The following is a 22,855-nucleotide window of genomic DNA, read 5'->3' as shown; positions in this document are numbered from 1 at the left end:
TTCTTGAGCCCTTTCGTTTTTTCTTGAGCCATCAAACCCCTTTTTCAGTTGATCCCATTTTCCCTTTCAAAAGATCCAGACCATTTCATATGTAGTTGGGAGGGATCTACCAGGTTCCTGGCTGTTTGTCAAACCAATGAGACCATCTTTCTAATACAGCCAAGCTTGACGGCACCAAACTCCAGGGGTCTCTCTATCCATAATTTTATTACATCAAAGTGGGATCTCCATAGAACATTGCGGAAAAGGAAAGAATTCAGCAGATCGGGGCGAGGAGCTGGAGAACGGGGGTCTCCCCCTCAAGCTCCTTCAGCGCCATCAAGTTCAGCCAGTTTTTCGAGAGGGTGCTTTCTATACCTAGGGGACACAAAGCAGGCATTAGAGACCCCCCCTGTAGCTGCTGTCCCTAAAACCGGCGTGCAGCGCCCTTCTGGCTCCACCTTTCCATCTCTGCAACATGGTGGCATAACAGATTAGGAACCTGTGGCCTCCCCAGGTGTTTGAGGACAACTCCATTCCTGATTTTTGGGCTCGCTGGATGGTGGCTGTTTGCCAGGAGTCGGCAGCCACAGAGGTTCCTACGTCCCTTCTTGAAGAAGTGGCACAATCCCTCGAAAGAGAATGCCTCTTTAAGATGGAACCAAATGACACCAAACTGGGAGGGGTGGCTAACACCCCAGAGGACAGGATCACACTTCAAAATGACCTTGACAGATTAGAGAACTGGGCCAAAACAAACAAGATGAATTTTAACAGGGAGAAATGTAAAGTATTGCACTTGGGCAAAAAAAATGAGAGGCACAAATACAAGAAAGGTGACACCTGGCTTGAGAGCAGTACATGTGAAAAGGATCTAGGAGTCTTGGTTGACCACAAACTTGACATGAGCCAACAGTGTGACGCGGCAGCTAAAAAAGCCAATGCAATTCTGGGCTGCATCAATAGGAGTATAGCATCTAGATCAAGGGAAGTTATAGTGCCACTGTATTCTGCTCTGGTCAGACCTCACCTGGAGTACTGTGTCCAGTTCTGGGCACCACAGTTCAAGAAGGACACTGACAAACTGGAACGTGTCCAGAGGAGGGCAACCAAAATGGTCAAAGGCCTGGAAACGATGCCTTATGAGGAATGGCTAAGGGAGCTGGGCATGTTTAGCCTGGAGAAGAGGAGGTTAAGGGGTGATATGATAGCCATGTTCAAATATATAAAAGGATGTCACATAGAGGAGGGAGAAAGGTTGTTTTCTGCTGATCCAGAGAAGCGGACACGGAGCAGTGGATCCAAACTACAAGAAAGAAGATTCCACCTCAACATTAGGAAGAACTTCCTGACAGTAAGAGCTGTTCGACAGTGGAATTTGCTGCCAAGGAGTGTGGTGGAGTCTCCTTCTTTGGAGGTCTTTAAGCAGAGGCTTGACAACCACATGTCAGGAGTGCTCTGATGGTGTTTCCTGCTTGGCAGGGGGTTGGACTCGATGGCCCTTGTGGTCTCTTCCAACTCTAGGATTCTATGATTCTATAACCATGTCTCCCATCTCACACGTGGTCTGGGAGGAAAGGAGGTTGAGAGTCCGGCAAGAGATGGGCCAGAGATGTTTCTCCCTTCTTGATCTAAGAAGAGGTCTTCCTTCCTAATGGAAGAGAATGCCTCTATTTCACATCAGCCCATAAGTCGTGACGCCATGCCCCCTGCAGCACCCAAGTCAAAAGTTTTGGAAACTTACTCGTAAAGTTCAGGTTCTCTGGTCTGCGGAAACAGAGGAAGACACGGAGTTAAGTTCGATGTGCCGGTTGTATACATGTGTCGATAAAAAGCAAAACTACTAAAGACACCACCACTGTCTCCCCTGGCCTTTATTTCAACGAGGCCAAACCCTGAGTTAGTGCCCAGAACCCCTGGAGTCTCTCGCCACTTGGAGATTTGGGTGTGCACAACACTGGTGTTAGAAGTGGGATTCTACTGACCTCCTTTCCAGGGAAACTCAGCCCTGGGTAGATGCAAGAACCCCTGAAGTCTCTCGCCGCTCAAGAGATTAGAGTGGCGTGTAACAATATTTATCATAGTTTTAAAGTGTGATTGTTTTAAGCTGTTTTTATATATGTTAACAATCATTGCATTGCAATTCATTAGGGAAGTGAATACGGAAGAGCACGATTTTCTGCCAGAGTGTGCTGGGAGCTGTCTTTTAAGAATATTAGATGGCCTATCTATCTAGTCCAGCATCCTCTTCTTGCAGTTCCCAACCAGATGCCTCTGGGAAACTCAAAGGCGTGATTCGAACACGAGCCCTCCCCTCTCTTGTGTTTTCCAGCAGTTGTTATTCGAAGCATTACTGCCTCCAGTCGTGGTGGGCAGAGCATAGCCTTCTTGGCTAGCAGCCATCGATGGCCATGAATTTGTCTAACCCTCCTTTGAAGCCATCCAGTGGCAGCGAGTTCCACAGTTCAACTGTGCCGTGTGACAAAGGACTTCATCAGTCCTGAATCCTCCAACCTTTGTCAGATATCCAAAGGTTCAAGTGTTCTGAGAGACAGAGAAAAACTTCCCTCTATCTGCTTTCTCCAAACGATGCGTGAACTTCTCTCACGTAACCCCTTTCTGTACTAGGTAAAGGTAAAGGGACCCCTGACTGTTAAGTCCAGTTGTGGACAACTCTGGGGTTGCGGCGCTCATCTCGCTTTATTGGCCGAGGGAGCCGGCGTACACTTCCGGGTCATGTGGCCAGCAGGACCAAGCCGCTTCTGGCGAACCAGAGCAGTGCACGGAAACACCATTTACCTTCCCGCCGGAGCGGCACCTATTTATCTACTTGTACTTTGATGTGCTTTCGAACTGCTAGGTTGGCAGGAGCAGGGACCGAGCAACGGGAGCTCACCCCGTCATTGCGGGGATTCGAACCGCTGACCTTCTGATCGGCAAGCCCTAGGCTCTGTGGTTTAACCCACAGCCCCACCCATGTCCCCTTTCTGCACTAAAAAGCCCCAAATGCTTTCACCTTTCTCGATCCCCTCGATCCTTCGGGTTGCCCCTTTTCTGAACTTTCCCCTACTCTACAATCTCCTTTTCAAGGAATGGTGACCGGAACAGAACAGGGCATTGAAAATGCGGCCACACCATAGACTTGCAGCATTATGGCATTAGGATAAGGGCGCTGGGAATTGTCGCTTTGCACGGGGCAAACGACAGCTGTCTTTGGGACTCTAGGGGAAGCCGTGGGCTTTTAAAATGTCGCATGCGCGCGCATCCACAAACACAACAACAACTTTCGGCTCAGCAACTCCCGTCCATCTTTCCTCCAGGCTGCTTGTTTACCTTGTAGATGTGCAGTGGCTGAAAGATAAAGTTTGGGGGGAGAGAAATACAGAATTGTACAGTTGGAAGGGACCCCCACTGCAATGCTCTAAAAATGTTCTTGGTGGTTTCTTAAAAGACATTGATGCCGTGGATCCCAATTCCTTCCCTTTCCCCTGCATCTGCTTTCCTCATGGCCCCTGTAGGTGCTGTAAGCCGCCCAGAGCGGCTAGGGAAACCCAGCCAGATAGGCGGGGTATAAATAATAATAAAAACCATTATTATTATTCCAGGTTTACACCTGCTTAGCTGCTGCAATGCTGCATGAGCAGGAATGGATAGACATTGAAAGGCACTTCAAGGGGTCACACAGTCCCCCTGCTGATTGCAGGATGCAACATAAAATCCCAGAGTAAATCTGTAAAGCACGGGGTAAAATCCTGTAAAGCACAACATCCCTGACAGGATGGCCGTCCTGTCTTCCCTTCAGCTCTGGCGCCGCTTTCTGGGACGGAACAATGAATCCCAGAAAGGGGCCACTCCTTTCTAGGACTGAGTCCCTGCTATATCGTCTTGGCAGCTATTCGTTAATTTAATCTATAAGCCTCCCACCGCCTCCACCTCTCCCACAAACTGATTCTCCCAGCTGCTGTTTCCCCACCCGCCACTGCTGCCCTACGTTTTGTCAGGGAGTACCTCAGTTTTTCCAGTGGCTTTCAAGGAAATGGGCGCCTACCTAAATCCTGGGAGTTGCTTCAGTGCCATCGACCACTCGCTTGGGTTCCTGTGAAGACAGCAGCCAGGTGTTAAAAAAAATCACCTGGAAGAGTTCCCAGCTAATAAAAAAAACCACACTGAAATTTTGGATTATTTGAAGGGGGGGGGAGATATCATAACCAAATGAAATCACAAGCAGGATTTGAAATCTGAGCAACGGGGGGAAAATGATAATAGATGAAATGGAGGAATCTGTCTTGGATGAAATGTGTGATACTATATTTGTGAAAGGGATTGGTATGAGAAACAGCATGGAAGAAAAGGCGGAAAGTCAAATCAAAAGAGAAATGTGTAACAAATTTGAAAATTGAAATTAATTGGTTAAAGTTTTGAAAAATTAATTAACAAATCCTAAGTAAAAAAAGGTTCCTAGCAAAATCATTTCTGAGGATCTTAACACGCACGCGCACACACAAACGTCATATTCTGCACAAACACACATGACAATGTGGGTCATCTAGTCCAACCCTCTGCGATGAGGGAATCTTTCACCCAGTGTGGGACTTGAACCCACAACCCTGAGATTAAGAGTCTCGTCTTCTGCCCGCTCAGCTACCCCAGCTCATCTTGCACCTCAGGCTGGGTTATGTGGATTCAGCTGCTCAATGTTTCACTTTTGGCAACCTGGACAAAAGTGGTGTGTTGTTTGTTTTTTTCCCACCTCTGGGGCCAACCCAGAGCCCCCCAGCTGGTCTTTTTGGGAAACTGCTGCCCCTCCGCTGTCCGTCAGGGGGACTCCTGCCTTCCTCGCAAGAGTGTCGTGTGGGGCGCAGCCAAGAGGGCCTTGCAGGAGGGGGCAAAATCTTCCATTTCCCACGCTCAAATTTTCGTCGCTGCGGAAAACTTTGCTCCACCTGTGAAAACGCCTAACTTACGTTGTCAAACTGTATCTGTGAGAGAGAAAGAGAGAGAGAGAGAGAGAGAGAGAGAGAGAGAGAGGAGGAGTGAAAAAAACAGAGGATATAACAGGCTTCTTTATTTCTTTATATTTCTTCAACCAGATTCTTATTTCGCTGGGTTGTAACAAAAACCTCTAAGTGGTGTGCAAGAAACATTAAATTTTACTGGTAGAAACAGTTTTAAAAACAGCAAAAAGCATTTGAAAGGTAATTAAAATGAGCGACAGCACTAAAAGGAGATCAAAACACATCAATGCTTCTGGGGCGACCCAGCCAGATGAGCGGGATAATAATAATAATAATAATAATAATAATAATAATGATGATGATGATGATGATGATGATGTGTTGGGATACTCCTCCCAAAACAAATATGTTTTAAGTAGGCACCACAAAGGGTACCGCAGAAGTTCCTGCCCAATATCAAGTGGCAGTGAGTTCCAAAGTCTTGGTGCCGCCACCTAATGGGAATCCTGTAGAGCCCCCACCAGCCAGTTCTTTCTAAAGGGGGGCAGGACCGCTGCGTTCTGCTTCCCCCAAACAGCCTGGGGCTTGTCGCCCGTGCGTGGACATGGCATTGTTGACCTCCGTAAGGTGAAAGTCCGAAGGGCCGAGATGGGGCCCTGTGGCCCTCATTATATTGCAGGGACTGCAACTTCCAGTAGCCCCAACAGCCCACATGGCCAGGAGCTGGGACTGGCAGGAGTTGGAGCTCTGCAAAAATAAGAGTGCCACTGATCCTTGATCTAAGAAGAGGCATTTCCTTCCTTCCCTCCTTCCTTCCTTCCTTCCTTCCTTCCTTCCTTCCTTCTTTTTTTATTTTATTAAAAATGCAGCAGAATAGCTGCATACAAATTCCATAAAGCAGAGACTGCACCCAGTAACGAGCAGTTCAAAAAAGCGGTTCAAAAAACCCCAACCACAATGTCTTGATTAAAACCTGAAACATTACAAAGGTTTTCCAACCACCTGCCTGTATTCTATGAAGCGGGTGTCAGGCAAATGTCATTTTACATGGTCTTAAAACATCGGCAGGTTCTCCACTGACAGGTTTGTGAGGCTGGTGGGAGAGCTTTATTTTCTACCCCCCCCCTTTCATATGAAAAGAAGGGAGACCAGGTTTTATTTTCCTTTATAACCCCATTTGTAACTCTTCCAAGCCCAGTTAGTCGTTCCAAACTAATGTTATTGAACCACATCTCAAGAAGTCGCAACAGCTGGGATTTCCAGGCATCTGCTATCACTAGATGTGCAACTACCGGTAGAAAAAGAATTAAATTAAATTAAAGAATTAAATCTTTGTGCTGGGTGGTGGGGTCGGAATATGGGTTTCGTGAAAGCAGGGCTAAGGCTGGGCTTGGCAAGAGAAGTTGTTTAATAATTTTGGAGAGAAAACCGAAGAGCCCGGTCCAAAATATATACTGTATTTTTCGCTCTATAAGACGCACCAGACCATAAGACGCACCTAGTTTTTGGAGGAGGAAAACAAGAAAAAAAATATTCTGAATCTCAGAAGCCAGAACAGCAAGAGGGATCGCTGCGCAGTGAAAGCAGCAATCCCTCTTGCTGTTCTGGCTTCTGAGATAGCTGCGCAGCCTGCATTCGCTCCATAAGACGCACACACATTTCCCCTTACTTTTTAGGAGGGAAAAAGTGAGTCTTACAGAGCAAAAAATACGGTAAATCTTTATGCTGGGTGGTGGGGTCGGAATCTGGGTTTTGTGAAAGCAGGGCTAAGGCTGGGCCTGGCAAGAGAGGTTGTTTAATAATTTCAGAGAGAAAACCGAAGAGCCAGGTCCAAAATATATCTACAATTTTGCATTCCCAGCAAGCATGAAGGGGCATTCTCCTTTCTCAGGAAGGAATGCATCTTTCAAATAGAGGCCTTCCGCCAATGATGTATGGAGGGATGCAAATTCCCCCTGTTCCCAGGAGGAAGCGCCTGTCCTGAACAGAAGCATTCCTCCATCGCTTGCATGCACTAGAGAATGCATCTTCTTAGACCACGGCAAACCTGTGACCCATCCAATGTTGCCGACTTCAATCCCCATTGGCCCCAAGCCAGGGATGAGTCCAACAACTTGGGGAGGGTCCCACGTGGCTCCCCTCCCTGTCTCGCTTCGTTCACCCTGTCTCCAGAAACATGGTCAAGGGGTGATATGATAGCCATGTTCAAATATATAAAAGGATGTCACCTAGAGGAGGGAGAAAGGTTGTTTTCTGCTGCTCCAGAGAAGCGGACACGGAGCAATGGATCCAAACTACAAGAAAGAAGATTCCACCTAAACATTAGGAAGAAGGAATTTGCTGCCAAGGAGTGTGGTGGAGTCTCCTTCTTTGGAGGTCTTTAAGCAGAGGCTTGACAACCATATGTCAGGAGTGCTCTGATGGTGTTTCCTGCTTGGCAGGGGGTTGGACTCCATGGCCCTTGGGGTCTCTTCCAACTCTATGATTCTATGGGGACTAGAAACTTCCCCAGGGACTGCTTGCTCCCCTTTCCTTTCATCCCAAATGCCTGCCCACCACCGCTAACCCTGCACAGCCCCTGGAGAACTCACATGTACTCGTAGAGTCCCTTCAAGGCATCTTCCCAGTCTTCAGAGGACCTGGGGGGGGGGGCGGAAACAGGGGACAGAAACTCGGGGTCAGAATGTGGGGTTGTGGCTGGAGAGACTTCCTGGGTGTCAGGGCCGGACTGAAGCCACTTGCCCTAAGTGTCTCCCCTGTTTTTTAATATGATTATTAGTTTATATTATTTATTTTTATTTTTTACCAACAACCAAACACAAACAGTAAAACCCCCCAGGCAGCTGATACATTGGGTATACATAATCAATAACAACATATTCAAATCAACCACATGTACAGTTTTATATACGTTAACTCTCCTCCCTCCACAAGGTTTATTTAACTTTTAACATTTTAATTGCCCCAAATTGGTCAGACCTACCCAAATAATTCAATATATTCTCAAACCAATCCTCCTCTTTCTCACTGACCTCAAACCCTTTCATTCTGTGTATCTTCACAGTTAGATATTCTAAAATTATAATATTATTCAGGTTTTTTTCCTCCATTGGTTCACCCCTAGCTCTTCTGCATTTTCCCAAATTACTCGCTATAACCTGTCTGGCTGCAGTTAGCTTGTCCTTGTTTTGTGTTATGAAACAAACAGATAAAGAGGGAAAGGTACCCCCATCGTCTGCACTTTCAATTCATCGTCTTTTTTGCAGTTTTTAATGGAAGATCAAACTAAGATCATGGCCACTGATCCCATCACCTCCTGGCAAACATAAGGGGAAGAAATGGAGGCAGTGAGAGATTTTACTTTCTTGGGCTCCGTGATCACTGCAGATGGTGACAGCAGTCACGAAATTAAAAGACGCCTGCTTCTTGGGAAAAAGGCGATGGCAAACCTAGACAGCATCTTAAAAAGCAGAGACATCACCTTGCCAACAAAGGTCCGTATAGTTAAAGCTATGGTTTTCCTAGTGGTGATGTATGGAAGTGAGAGCTGGACCATCAAGAAGGCTGATTGCCGAAGAATGGATGCTTTTGAATTCTGGTGCTGGAGGAGACTCTTGAGAGTCCCAAGGACTGCAAGAAGATCAAACCTCTCCATTCTGAAGGGAATCAGCCCTGAGTGCTCACTGGAAGGACAGATCCTGAAGCTGAGGCTCCAAGACTTTGGCCACCTCATGAGAAGAGAAGACTCCCTGGAAAAGACCCTAGTGTTGGGAAAGATGGAGGGCGCAAGGAGAAGGGGACGACAGAGGACGAGGTGGTGGGACAGTGTTCTCGAAGCTACCAGCATGAGTTTGACCAAAATGCAGGAGGCAGTGGAAGATAGGAGTGCCTGGCGTGCTCTGGTCCAGGGGGTCACGAAGGGTAGGGCACGACTAAGCAACTAAACAACGACAAGCGGACAGGGAAAGGCTGGATATAGGATAAAAAAGATGCTCAAAGTGATTATACAAAAAAAGAAAGAAGTGAAGCTTTGCTCTTAGAGATTATAGGGACAGAAGTTTCAAAAAAGATGATTAAGCTGTTTATGTAAGTAAAGAGAGCAGCTAGGATTTCTTAATGCACAAAAATGGAAGGAAAAAGCTCCCTCCAAAGAAGAATGGATAAGGAAATCAGTTTTGTTGAATTGATCAGACTAAATTGTTCTAATTGGATTTTGAATGAATGTACAGTTTAACTGTTACTGATTTTGAGTTTCATTGTGTTATTATCTTCCTTGCAAACTGCTATTCTGAATACTGCTTTTCCCCCTGGGAATGAGTTGGTGGAACCAATGGGGATGTACTCCCCACACTCCTGCAAAAAAAATAATGTCTGGGAACCACTGGCTTAGATTTCACACAATGGGGAATAATAGCAGGAAAGGGCCTGGAAGCTTTTCTGCTGTGGGAATCAGCCTCCCCCAAATGCCATTTTTAATTGTATTTTTTCTGACATGGGAATGAGAGAAAGAAAGGTTTTTTCTTTTCTTTTTTCTTCGTTTAGCAGATTGGATTTTGGACAATTTTTTAGATGTTGATGGGAGAATAAGGTTTAAATGGACTAAGGCAAATAAGCGAGTAAGCAGTGAAAGATGGAAAGAATTTGCTGATCTGATTAATAACTGGAATACAAAAAGGGAGGTGGGAGGAGGCCAAGGAAATAAGTTATTGAAAGATGGAATTTGAAAAATGGAAGTGTTTTCTTTCTAAATGTTTTTGGGGTTTTTTTTGTTCTCTTTTTGTGTTGGTGGGGTGGAGGAGGGGTGTTTTTATGTATTTTTAAATTTTTACTTCCCCCCCTTTTTTTTCCTTTTTCTATTTTACTGTATTTGGTCTTTTTGTTTTTTAACTCTATCTTTGTATTTGTGGAAAATTGAATAAATATTATATATATATATATATATTTAAAAAAGAGAGAGAAAGAAAGAATTCTTACTCGCAATTGTATCCAAAGCAAGCTGGCTTGGTGGCGTTGCAGGTCACGCAAGAAACAGCTTCGTATTGCTTTATTCCTGTAAAACAAAAACAGAAAAACAGAAGACATCAAATACGGCAGCCAGATCGGTGACTGGAAGCGGCTGCTGGGACCATATAACACCAGTCCTGAAAGACCAGGCATAGGCAAACTCAGCCCTCCAGATGTTTTGGGACTACAACTCCCATCATCCCTAGCTAACAGGACCAGCGGTCAGGGATGATGGGAGTTGTCGTCCCAAAACATCTGGAGGGCCTATGCCCGTGAAAGACCTACATTGGCTCCCAGTGCTGCTGACCTTCAAAGCTCTAAATGGCTTCGGCCCAGTATACCTGAAGGAGCGTCTCCACCCCCATCACTCAGCCCAGACACTGAGGTCCAGCTCCGAGGGCCTTCTGGTGGTTCCCTCACTGTGAGAAGTGAGATTATGGAGAACCAGGCAGAGGGCCTTCTCGGTGGTGGCACCTCCTGTGGAATGTCCTTCCATCAGATGTCAAGGAGATAAGCAACTATACAATTTTAGGGGACATCTGAAGGCAGCCCTGTATCGGGAAGTTTTTAATGCTTGATGTTTTATTGTGTTTTTATGTGTGTTGGAAGCTGCCCAGAGTGGCTGGGAAAACCCATCCCGATTGGCGGGGTATAATTAAGACGGAGTTGCATGGTCCCAGCGGCCCCTCCCCGTCTCCAGTCTGGCAGCCGCATTCTGGATCAGTTGTAATAAAGCACTAGAACCGGCCATGCAGATGTCTTTGACATCCTCCTGCAAGCCCTCCTTTGGGCAGGTAGATCAGGACAGGAGCCCGACAGCAGGTGGCGCCAGAGCCAATGGCAAGCTCTGTTTGGTTTCATCCCTGTTCTCCTCCCTCCCTGCTGTTCTAGGAGGGCAACACTGAGACCGGAGGAGGAAGATGGGAGGCAGGTGGCAGAGGCTGAGGCTGGTGGCGCAGCATCTTCCAGTGCCACGGATGGACCCATTTCCTCTGCATCAGAGATTAAAACACCAGAGCATCATTTGCAATGCAAAGTCCAAACCCATGTTTTGACGAGTGGGGCAGTTTTTTTTTTCAGCTAAGGGGCCGCCTTCCCCATCACCCAGGGGCCACTAGCCTTTAGTTTTAACCAATGCCTAATCTCGAGTCAGGGACGTGGGTGGCGCTGTGGGTTAAACCACAGAGCCTAGGCCTTGCCGATCAGAAGGTTGGCGGTTCGAATCCCCGCGAGAGGGTGAGCTCCCGTTGCTCGGTGCCAGCTCCTGCCAACCTAGCAGTTCGAAAGCACGTCAAAGTGAAAGTAGATAAATAGGTACCGCTCCGGCGGAAAGGTAAACACCGTTTCCGTGCACTGCTCTGGTTCGCCAGAAGCGGCTTAGTCATGCTGGCCACGTGACCCGGAAGCTGTACGCCGGCTCCCTGGGCCAATAAAGTGAGACGAGCGCCGCAACCCCAGAGTTGGACACAACTGGACCTAATGGTCAGGGGTCCCTTTACCTTTAACCGCCAACCAAGCCCTTACACTTGCCACCAAACCACTCACATACCCAGCCAAACCTTCAATTTCCACGCAACCGTATCCAACCAGATGTCATTCCTCAATGAGGAGAGATGCACCCCAGTATCCCGATCAAGGGCCACGGCTTTGAAGGTAATATATGGGTGTGAAATCACAAAGCCACCCAATTCCACAACCCTCTTAACCTTTGTTTAGGTTATTGGCATAATTTTGGCCACAACTTTATTGATTACCGATAGTGAGTAGTTTGTCCAGGCATTGGTTCCCGACTAGCTGTACCTGACCTCAGCAGGGCAGCACTGATGACTGGGCCCCACCATATTGTCAGAACAGGTAAACATCGTGGGGGAGCAGTGAACCAGGATGAGACTCAAGCTCACCCCAAATGCTCCCAGGGACTCTTGTGTGGCCCTAGCCCTCGAAAGGGGTCGACAAAAGCATGGCGAATCCCTGGATTCCTTTAATGAAATACCTTTGCGCATGGGGGGGGGCAGGTGTGACAACCTCCCCTCCACTCCACATTGAACCAATGCCTAACCACCACATGAGCACCCGCGCTCGCCGCCAAACCACTCATAAAAGGTAAAGGGACCCCTGACCATTAGGTCCAGTCGTGGCTCATCGGTGCTCATCTCGCTTTATTGGACGAGGGAGCCGGCGTACAGCTTCCGGGTCATGTGACCAGCAGGACTAAGCCACTTCTGGGGAACCAGAGCAGCGCACGGAAACGCCGTTTACCTTCCCGCTGGAGTGGTACCTATTTATCTACTTTCACTTTGATGTGCTTTTGAACTGCTAGGTTGGCAGGAGCAGGGACCGAACAATGGGAGCTCACCCCGTCGCGGGGATTCGAACCGTCGACCTTCTGATCGGCACGTCCTAGGCTCTGTGGTTTAACCCACAGCGCCATCCACATCTCTATATAAACTACTCATACCTGCAGCTAACCCTTCAATCATGGATGTTGGCAAACCCACAGGCTCACGTCTTGACCCCACAAAAGTCAGAGGGCCTCGACACACGCTCCCCTCTCTCCGTTCAGGCACACAGAAGGCATTGCTGTGATTCAAAATGGCACCTCTCCACAAAGAGCACTTACCACAATGGCGTTCACACTTCACTCTACCTAAGGAAAGGCGAGAGAGAGAGAAAGTGAGTCGGTTTTTACGCGGTGGTGTTCCCTCGTGGCTCTCTGGCCACCTCTCAAGAGTAACTCAAATTTGGGCCACGGACGGGCAGTTGATTAACCAGTTGCATTCAATCAACTTAACAGTGCTTGAGCTGAGATTCCGGCATCGCAGCGGGTTGGACTAGATGACCAGTGAGGTCCTTTTCCAACTCTTCAATGCTATGATTCATTTCCTGCAAGGCGTTCCCAGAAATTATGCATCCCCTGTTGATCTCAATTTCTGCACTTCCAATGGTATTGCGTCAAATATATTTTTTGTCATTGATAACTTCGAAAAGCAAGCAAACCACCCCAAACCAAGGAGAAATGCAGAAATGCAGAAACTACTTGAAAAGAACCCCCCCCAAAAGGAAAATACTGAAAAGCAAATTCACTAATAACCCTCCAACACAAATTTATTCCTCTTAATTATTTGCACAAATGGATGAGTAGTAGGGTTATTATAAAACTATGCTGAAATGCATTGCCACAGGCAGATTTGTGACAAGGTTAAAGTCTTCTGGAATGATATATATAACAGGTTTTTAAAAATGTTCAGGTACACCTTTCCAAAGAGACCTGAAGCATTTCTATTAGGAATGGTTGGACTGGAAATACCAAAAATAGATCAAAATTTTACTAGCCCAAAAATGGAAACAGCAGGAGCGACCAACAATAGAAGAATGGCAGCACCTTAAATCTGACCCTGTACTCCACCGGGAGCCAGTGCAGCTTGAAAAGCACTGGGTGAATATGCTCCCATGGCAGAGACCCCCTGAGGAGCCTCGCTGCAGCATTCTGCACCCGCTGGAGTTTCTGGGTCAGTCTCAAGGGCAGCGGCGTAGCGTGGGTTGTCAGCACCCGGGGCAAGGCAAGTAATTTGCGCCCCCTAACCCGTGGATTTTAGCACTCGAGTATCTTCCACTAGAGGTGTGAGTGCGAGCGCGCGCCCCCCAGATGTTGCGCCCGGTGCGGCCGGCCCCCCCTGCACCCTCCACGCTACGCCACTGCTCAAGGGCAGCCCCACATAGAGTGAGTTACGATAATCAAGCCGGGAGGTGACCGTTGCGTGGATCACTGTGGCCGGGGCGGGGCGGGAAAGGTAAGGGACCAACTGCTTAATATGGTACCAACTGCTTTAAAGGTAAAGGTAAAGGTACCCCTGCCCGTATGGGCCAGTCGTGACAGACTCTAGGGTTGTGTGCCCATCTCACTCAAGAGGCCGGGGGCCAGCGCTGTCCGGAGACACTTCCGGGTCACGTGGCCAGCGTGACATCGCTGCTCTGGCGAGCCAGAGCCGCACACGGAAACGCCGTTTACCTTCCCACTGGTAAGCGGTCCCTATTTATCTACTTGCACCCAGAGGTGCTTTCGAACTGCTAGGTTGGCAGGCGCTGGGACCAAACAACGGGAGCGCACCCCGCCGCGGGGATTCGAACCACCGACCTTTCGATCGGCAAGCCCTAGGCACTGAGGCTTTTACCCACAGCGCCACCCGCGTCCCCCAACTGCTTTAGTACCTTTCAAAAATAAAATTAACACGTTTTAGCATTTTATCCAGAGACGATGCATTCCCGTTGTCCACCGTCTTGAAAGAGGCATTCCCACAAGCTGGCCTGTGAAAGAGCTTTCTTAACATGCCTCTTCTTAACTAAGCCCTGTTACAAAACACAGGTATGTATAATCCAGGAAATAAACTCCAAATGACAGAAGGAGGGAACACTCACTTTCGATGATGGCATTCCGTAGCAATTTGACTTGTTCCTCGAAAATGGAACGCAGGATTTCCGGAAGGACACCTTGGGGGGAGAAGAGAGAGAGGCCTGGCAGCACATGTGGGTTTTTCTTTAACTTGGTAGAGCATGAATCTTAATCTCAGGGTTGTGAATTCGAGCCCCACATTGGGCAAAAGATTTGTGCATCGTAGGGGGTTAGACTAGATGCCTCTGGGGGCCCCTTCCGACTCTACAGTTCCGTGATTTAGAACATCTGAAAACTTTTGCAGAGGAATCGCAGCCTCGGGTGATTCTAGTTACCAGAAATAGTCAGCCTCATTCAGGCAAACAGATAAAGGCAGACCCTTTCTATATAATGTATATTTATATTATTTATATTTATTTACCTGGCTTGTAAGTGTTTCCTTTGAAGAGTGTGTCCAATTTCCCATAGACGATTGTAGCTATTGCCTGCAGTTTCTCCATTGCTGTGCAAGATGGGGAGAGATGGAGGGAAAACAGGATGTGGGGAGAGAGCAAACAAAAAATTATAACCCCCCCCCGGAAGCTGCAGTCCACATGGACCTTAAATGCAAGGCTGCGCTCCTAACAGCTCATGAGTTTTGGCAAAGGGACATTTCGATTTTATAAAAAAGAATAACCTGGTTTTTAGTCACCGCCACACCTTGTGGAAGGGAGTTCCACAGGTGAACCCGGTGCAGGAAAGCCTTGTCTTCCCTCGACTAAGTGGGAGGTGGGGGGGAACCTATTTATTTAGCTCGAGGGCCACGTTTCCTTCGAGCTGGGCTTCCCAGGGCCGCATCCCAGGGGCAACAGTGGGCGGTGCAAGGGGTGTAAGAAGGCAGCGGACCCAGCTGAGCGAATGAGGGCGCGGGGCCCGGGGCCAGGGGGAGTGGCCTGCGGAGATTTTCAGGGGCCAGGTGGAGAGGTCTCGGGGGCCACATTGGCACACAAGCCTGAATTTCCCCACCTTTGACATGGGGCCCATCCATGGGGAGAGAGGGGGTGTTATTGTTTAAGAGGTGCTATGACCCGAGGGCCACATGGGGAGGTTTGGAGGGCCACACCCGGCACCCTGGGAGTCAGGGGAGGCGACTCACGGATCTCGGCCGGGACCCCCAGGTTGAGTTCCGCCAGGGTGTCCTGGGCCCAGCCCCGTAGCTGCCGCCCGGCAGCCGGGACGTCCCCCAGCCCCCAGGACTTGCGGCTCAAGTGGGGGGCGTAGGAGGCGAAGCGGAGGGCGAAATTGGGGTCGCACTGCAGGCAGAGCCAGGAGGGGCCCGGCCCCAGGATCAGAACCGCCACCAAGGCCAGGCATGGGGTCCGCCAACCCATCTCCCATTCCTGGCATCTCCAGGGCGTCAGACAATGGGGCATTCTGGCTTCTAGGGAACGTTCCGGAACAGTCCCGATGGTTCTAGATCGTTCCGGAGCACGTTCCGGTTCTCCTGAGGGAGGTCTCTTCTGAGGGCAGCGTTGCCAACTCTTCCCTCTCCCCGCTGCTCTTAAGCGCTCCTGTGGCAGGGAGTTCCACAAGTTAGTCTGGCTAACTTTCCTCTTTTAAAAAAAAATATAAAAAAAATATTAAATATTTCCTTGTGTTGCGAAACAGACAAATAAGCAGGGAAAGGTACAATTGGGGGGAAAGAGAGGGGACAGCTATTTTCCAATGAAAGTGCGGTTTGTAAAAGTTTCAAATAAATCAATAAACATGCAGAATGGGATGGGAGCTTTTTACAATTTATTTAAAAAGACAACCAAATGAACTGGACTCCTTGGCAGGTTTTGAATAAACATACACAAATTTATTGGTTGATAACATGGTAGATAGATAATGTAAGGAAATGTATAGTTTTATAACATGCAGAGAATAATATGTGCTGAGATTTCAGGGCTGCATCAATAGGAGTATAGCATCTAGATCGAGGGAAGTAATAGTGCCACTGTCTTCTGCTCTGGTCAGACCTCGCCTGGAGTACTGTGTCCAGTTCTGGGCACCACAGTTCAAGAAGGACACCAACAAACTGGAACGTGTCCAGAGGAGGGCAACCAAAATGGTCAAAGGCCTGGAAACGATGCCTTATGAGGAACGGCTAAGGGAGCTGGGCATGTTTAGTCTGGAGAAGAGGAGGTTAAGGGGTGATATGATAGCCATGTTCAAATATATCAAAGGATGTCACCTAGAGGAGGGAGAAAGGTTGTTTTCTGCTGCTCCAGAGCGGCAGACACGGAGCAATGGATCCAAACTACAAGAAAGAAGATTCCACCTAAACCTTAGGAAGAACTTCCTGACAGTAAGAGCTGTTCGACAGTGGAATTTGCTGCCAAGGAGTGTGGTGGAGTCTCCTTCTTTGGAGGTCTTTAAGCAGAGGCTTGACAACCATATGTCAGGAGTGCTCTGATGGTGTTTCCTGCTTGGCAGGGGGTTGGACTCGATGGCCCTTGTGGTCTCTTCCAACTCTATGATTCTATGAAGAAATCAGAGAGAGGAGCTGAGGGGAGTCTCGGGGGGGGGAGGGCTTGAAGGGGGGGAAATAAGGAATATGATAGGTTTTGATAATTTGTTATGTCGAAATTGTTAATAAAAAATTAAAAAGAAACATGCAGATAGACTGCCCCTGGTTGGGATGCTTCACACTGACCATAGTTGCTGGTAGATTGTGTGCTTTTCTGTGAATTTGCCTTAGTCCTTTTTCACTAGGATCTGCCGGCACGCTTATTTTTGTTAATATTATTATTAGAGATATTTTAAACTGATTTTTCACAGATTGGCCAATTTACTTATATTTCAACATACGTTTTTCTTAAAAAAAGAAAATACAAGGAGACAAAAATTGTTTTTAATATGTTTATTTTCTTTGTTGTATTTTGCTGTTTTGTGTTTGTGTGTTGTAGTGTCTATTTTTCTGTTCTTTTTGTTGTGAGGTTGTTTGTTTATTGTTGTTTTATTTTTTTTTTGTAAAACTTAATAAAATATTATTTTTAAAAAAATAATAATTTGACTCCCCAACCTTACTTCCAGGATATTTTCATTCCCTAACTTCTGAAGCAATTCCTCCTCCTTTCCATTTCTGAGTGTACAGGATTCTGCCTGCTGTTGTTGCAGACATACCGTAATTTTTGCACCATAACGCTCGCTTTTTTCCTTCTAGAAAGTAAGGGGAAATGTCTGTGCGTGTTATGGAGCGAATGCCTGCGGGTGGTGGTGGGGATCTGCTGCAGTCGTGAGCAGAGGATCCATGGTTCCCCTTCCTTCCCTCCTCCGTGGTTACAAAGCACGGATCCACATGGATCCTCAGGATTTTTGCACTGGGCTACTCCAAACTCAGAGACATCACCTTGCCAACAAAGGTCCGTATAGTAAAAGCTATGGTTTTCCCAGTAGTGATGTATGGAAGTGAGAGCTGGACCATAAAGAAGGCTGATCGCCGAAGAATTGACGCTTTTGAATTATGGTGCTGGAGGAGACTCTTGAGAGTCCCATGGACTGCAAGAAGATCAAATGCATCCATTCTGAAGGAAATCAGCCCTGAGTGCTCACTGGAAGGACAGATCGTGAAGCTGAGGCTCCGATACTTTGGCCACCTCATGAGAAGAGAAGACTCACTGGAAAAGACCCTGATGTTGGGAAAGATGGAGGGCACAAGGAGAAGGGGACGACAGAGGATGAGATGGTTAGACAGCGTTCTCGAAGCTACAAACATGAATCTGACCAAACTGCGGGTGGCAGTGGAAGACAGAAGTGCCTGGCGTGCTCTGGTCCATGGGGTCACGAAGAGTCGGACACGACTGAACGACTAAACAACAACAACTCCAAACTCACTGTCAAATCACATGTCTGTGGCCACAGCACGAACCACAAAAATCATACATCCACTATTTCGTTTAGAATATGTTTTTTCTTGTTTTCCTCTAAAAACTACGTGCGTGTTATGGTCAGGTGCGTGTTATAGAGCGAAAAATACGGTAATTAATTTAATCATCTTTTTTTGGGAACTACCACCCTAAGAGAAAAGCTGCAGGACTTTTGGGAACAAGCCACTGGAACATTTTCTTCAACTCGTTATCTATCTTTCTCCCAAAGCCTTTAGCTTTTATATACTTCCACCCACATACGACAAAAAAGACCCTGTAGGATGCTCTTGTTACGGTGAGTTCCGCAGGTGAACCAGGTGAGGAGGTCTAGCTCCTCCCTCCCCCTTCCTGCAAATATGGAGGGGAAGCAATTGCAGAGGACGGCCAAGACTTTTCAGTTTTTCAGCTTGAAAAACTTCCCCACCCAAAAATAATATTATGGTTTTTAAAATAATATTTATAAATAAATATTATGGTTTTTTTATGCGCTGGAAGCCACCCAGAGTGTCTGGGGAAACCCAGGCAGATGCGCGGGCTATAAATTATTATTAAGATGGGGGGGATGCCCTGCAATTTCAACGGGTCTACTCTCGAGTAGGGCCACGCCGGGGCACTGCCTGGATCGGGACCCGGAAGGGGAGGTGCCGCTCAGCCCCGATCCTGCCTCCAGGGTGGAGTAACGTGCGGAGAGTTTCCCTCTTTCCAGCGATCCGAGAACGTGGCCAGGGGGGAGACTGACCTTGACACGCGTTTTGGGGAGCCCACCTCCGGAAAGCAGGTAAGGCGCACGTGAGGATGCGGGGATGCGCGTCCGGCTCCCCTTTTAAAATCGGCGGTCGAATTCGCATTGCATCTTTGTTGCCCTTTGCAAAAAAAGAAAAAGAAAATTCTGTCTGATGTTGCAATGCATTGCAGATTTCCGGTGTACCGCGCCCCGGAAAAGCCTGCTTCCTCTCTTACTCGCGAGTAGGGACGAGGTTGGGGCCTCTACCTTGGAAGATCAAGAGGTTTGAATCATAGAATCAAGGGCCATCGAGTCCAACCCCCTGCCAAGCAGGAAACACCATCAGAGCACTCCTGACATAGGGTTGTCAAGCCTCTGCTTAAAGACCTCCAAAGAAGGAGACTCCACCACACTCCTTGGCAGCAAATTCCACTGCCGAACAGCTCTTACTGTCAGGAAGTTCTTCCTAATGTTTAGGTGGAATCTTCTTTCTTGTAGTTTGGATCCATTGCTCCATGTCCGCTTCTCTGGAGCAGCAGAAAACAACCTTTCTCCCTCCTCTATGGGACATCCTTTTATATATTTGAACATGGCTATCATATCACCCCTTAACCTCCTCTTCTCCAGGCTAAACATGCCCAGCTCCCTTAGCCGTTCCTCATAAGGCATCGTTTCCAGGCCTTTGACCATTTTGGTTGCCATCCTCTGGACACGTTCCAGTTGGTCAGTGTCCTTCTTGAACTGTGGTGCCCAGAACTGGACACAGTACTCCAGGTGAGGTCTGACCAGAGCAGAATACAGTGGCACTATAACTTCCCTTGATCTAGATGCTATACTCCTATTGATGCAGCCCAGAATTGCATTGGCTTTTTTAGCTGCCGCGTCACACTGTTGGCTCATGTCAAGTTTGTGGTCAACCAAGACTCCTAGATCCTTTTCACATGTACTGCTCTCAAGCCAGGTGTCACCCATCTTGTATTTGTGCCTCTCATTTTTTTTGCCCAAGTGCAATACTTTACATTTCTCCCTGTTAAAATTCATCTTGTTTGTTTTTGCCCAGTTCTCTAATCTGTCAAGGTCGTTTTGAAGTGTGATCCTGTCCTCTGGGGTGTTAGCCACCCCTCCCAGGTTTGGGGACGATTAACTTTCCTCCCCCCCCCCCCCCCCCGCGATCCTCTCCTTCTGTTTTTCCCACGGTGGGTTGCCAACTAACGGGGAAGAGGAACATTTAAGACAACCCCCAATTTTTGACTAAATGAAGTTAGCAGAAAACATCGTTTTATTTTTATTTTTTTATTAGCAATTTCAACATAACACAATATCAAAACATATTATATTCATTATTTTTCCCCTCCCCCCAGCTCCTCTCTCTGATTTCTCAAAACCTATTGTTCTCTGCGTTCTGTAAAATTGTATAAATCCTTATATTATCTGTTTACTATGTTAGCAATAAGTTTGTGTATGTTTATTCAAAACCTGCCAAAGAGTCCAATTCATTTTGTTGCCTTTTTAAATACTTTGTAAAAAGTTCCCATTCTTCTTTAAAGCCACCGTTGTCCTTATCTCACAGTTTATATGTCAGTTTCGCCAGTTCTGCATAATCCATCAATTTTTCTTGCCATTACTCTTTCGTTGGGATTTCCTCGTTCTTCCATCCTTGTGCTATCATGACTTTTGCTGTCGTTGTTGCATACATAAATAAATTCTTTGTTTTCCTTGCCCTACAATCCCTAACAAAAATGCTTCTGGTTTGTTTGTTTTTACAAATGCCATTTTAAACATTTTCTTCAATTCATTATATATCATTTCCCATTTTTTAAAAAAATTTCTCTACATTCCCAGCACATATGATAAAAGGTCCCTTCCTTTTCAGAAAACATCGTTTTATACACGGGAAAAGACGGCAATTCCAGAGACTTTCTGCTCCAAGCAGTTCCCACCCTCATTGATAACTGCTATTTGCAAAACGATATCAAAATTTAATTCAATAATAAAACTCCCCCCCCCCCAAAGTGCTGGTTAGGGACTTGGGAGCATCTTATTTTTTTTCAGAAGCTTGTCAGATTCATTTGAATTCCACCCCTTCCCCCCATTTGATCTGGATTATTATTATTATTATTAATAATAATTAAATTTTATTTATATCCCACCCTCCCCAGCCAAGCCGGGCTCACCTTGTAATTGTTATTTCAAAATCTTACCAATGGAGCAAAATGTGAATTGCAGGGGACTATGAGAACTTAAAAAAAATCAATGTTATTAAAGGTTTTCAACCTAATATACCATAAAATTCAAGCTAAACTAAAGAGAATAATGATTAAAAAAAAAATCAAACAGGAAAAACTAAATTCTCTCTTCCTATGGGACTCTCCATATGGGGTTCAAAAAACTCCGCACACGGTATCTTGTCCCTTATGACAGGGCTGCAAAGTTTGCCCGTGCTCTTCAGCCCATTCCGCAGATGGGGAAGACTGAGGCCGAGAGCAGGGTGGTTGGTGTGGCTTGCCTTTCGCATGTCAGAGGCGGCATTCGAACTCGCGGCTTCCTGCTTTGCAGCTGTGTCTCAGGGTGGGGGGTGGGCTGCGGTTCGGTGGGGAAGGGATTTCAGCTGAAAATACTCACGATCTGGAAACTTGAAACGAGGAACTGGAAGATCAAAACCAGCATTTGGAGCCCAAGTTGCTGGAAAGACGCAGGAAATGGATTTTCCTGGCAATCTTCCCGTTGTAAGCATGCAGAAAGAATTTCCTGCCAGGGGGAATTCCTCATTTCAAAGAACTATGAATAATTGGGATTCTGGCTTCCTGAAAGTCCTGGGTTTTTATTTTTTTAAATCATCAGTGAGTCGTTTTCATTTGGAAGTTTAGAGGGTTCTTCCCCCCCCCCCCTTTATATTATTTATTGGTGTCAAAATGAAGGGTAGGCAAACATGTGTGCTTTTATTTAAAATGCATCCCTGGGTTATTTGCAGGGCGTAGAAATTCGTTCATTTTCCCCCCTTCAAAATATAGTCTGGCCCCCCGAAAGGCCTGAGGGACAGTGGACCGGCCCCCTGCTGAAAAGGTTTGCTGACCCGATAGATAGATAGATGATAGATAGATAGATAGATAGATGATAGATAGATAGATAGATAGATGATAGATAGATAGATAGATAGATAGATAGATAGATAGATAGATGATAGATAGATAGATAGATAGATAGATAGATAGATAGATAGATGGATGATAGACACACACACCCTCGCCGATTCATAAGTTAATGGACTATGCAGAAATGGCGAAATTGACAGCAAAAATAAAGAGATAGAAGAGACAAATGTATCTTTAACCCCATGTATTATTGCAGACTTTTTTACCATTCAAGCAACATATGCTTCAACATGAAAAAAGGGGCGTCCTTTTCAATAATAATAATAATAACTATAACTACCAGACTTTTAGAATACATCTGAAGGCAGCCCTGTTTAGGGAAGCTTTTAATGTTTAATAGACTATTGTATTTCAATATTCTGTGGGAAGCCGCCCAGAGTGGCTGGGGAAACCCAGCCAGATGGGCGGGGTATAAATAAATTATTATTATTATTATTATTAATAATAATAATAATAATACAGCACCCATTTGACTGGGCTGCCCCATTCACTCTGGCCAACTCCCAACATATATAATATTATAATAAAACACGAACGTATCATTCAATCTTGGTCTTGTTCTTAGAAGTGCCTAGATTTTTACAAAACATGAAAAATTTCACCCCAGAACCATTTCCACTGACCCCTGAAAGTGTCAGTTCCAACCACTTTGGAAATCCCAAATGAGTTGAACCAAGGGGGTGGGGGCGTTCTCCTGGCTCCCCGCCAAAAAATGTCATTTTCGTATAAATAATGTCACCCTTGGGTTTTTTAAAAAGAAG

At 46.6% G+C, this 22,855-nt stretch overlaps 1 protein-coding gene across 1 annotated transcript; it reads right to left on the bottom strand.

Annotated features, from left to right (window-relative positions):
• Window positions 1-182: 182 nt before the first annotated feature.
• IZUMO4 (IZUMO family member 4) lies at window positions 183-15,757 on the bottom strand. The gene is made up of 11 exons (XM_083421911.1): window positions 15,464-15,757; window positions 14,750-14,830; window positions 14,355-14,426; window positions 12,559-12,585; window positions 9,909-9,984; window positions 7,526-7,573; window positions 4,944-4,958; window positions 4,028-4,075; window positions 3,313-3,330; window positions 1,724-1,746; window positions 183-357 (listed from the first exon to the last, which is right to left on the bottom strand). The coding sequence occupies exons 1-11, from the start codon at window positions 15,738-15,740 to the stop codon at window positions 257-259; spliced, it is 786 nt and encodes a 261-aa protein (XP_083278037.1). The 5' UTR covers window positions 15,741-15,757; the 3' UTR covers window positions 183-256.
• Between the last annotated feature and the right edge of the window lie 7,098 nt (window positions 15,758-22,855).

This window comes from Podarcis tiliguerta, assembly GCF_965153285.1.
Source record: "Podarcis tiliguerta genome assembly, chromosome: 18".
In the NCBI taxonomy this organism is placed as follows: domain Eukaryota; kingdom Metazoa; phylum Chordata; class Lepidosauria; order Squamata; family Lacertidae; genus Podarcis; species Podarcis tiliguerta.
The sequence above is the reverse complement of the archived record's forward strand: the minus strand, read 5'-3'. Positions and strand labels throughout refer to the sequence as shown.

Coding starts and splice junctions, on each gene's coding strand:
- IZUMO4 (XM_083421911.1), bottom strand. CDS start 15,740: ATGCCCCATTGTCTGACGCCCTGGAGATGCCAGGAATGGGAGATGGGT. Junction 14,427..14,749: donor AGGAAACACTTACAAGCCAG/GTAAATAAATAT, acceptor TCTCCCCCCAAG/GTGTCCTTCCGGAAATCCTG. Junction 7,574..9,908: donor TGCTTTGGATACAATTGCGA/GTAAGAATTCTT, acceptor CCCCCCCCCCAG/GTCCTCTGAAGACTGGGAAG.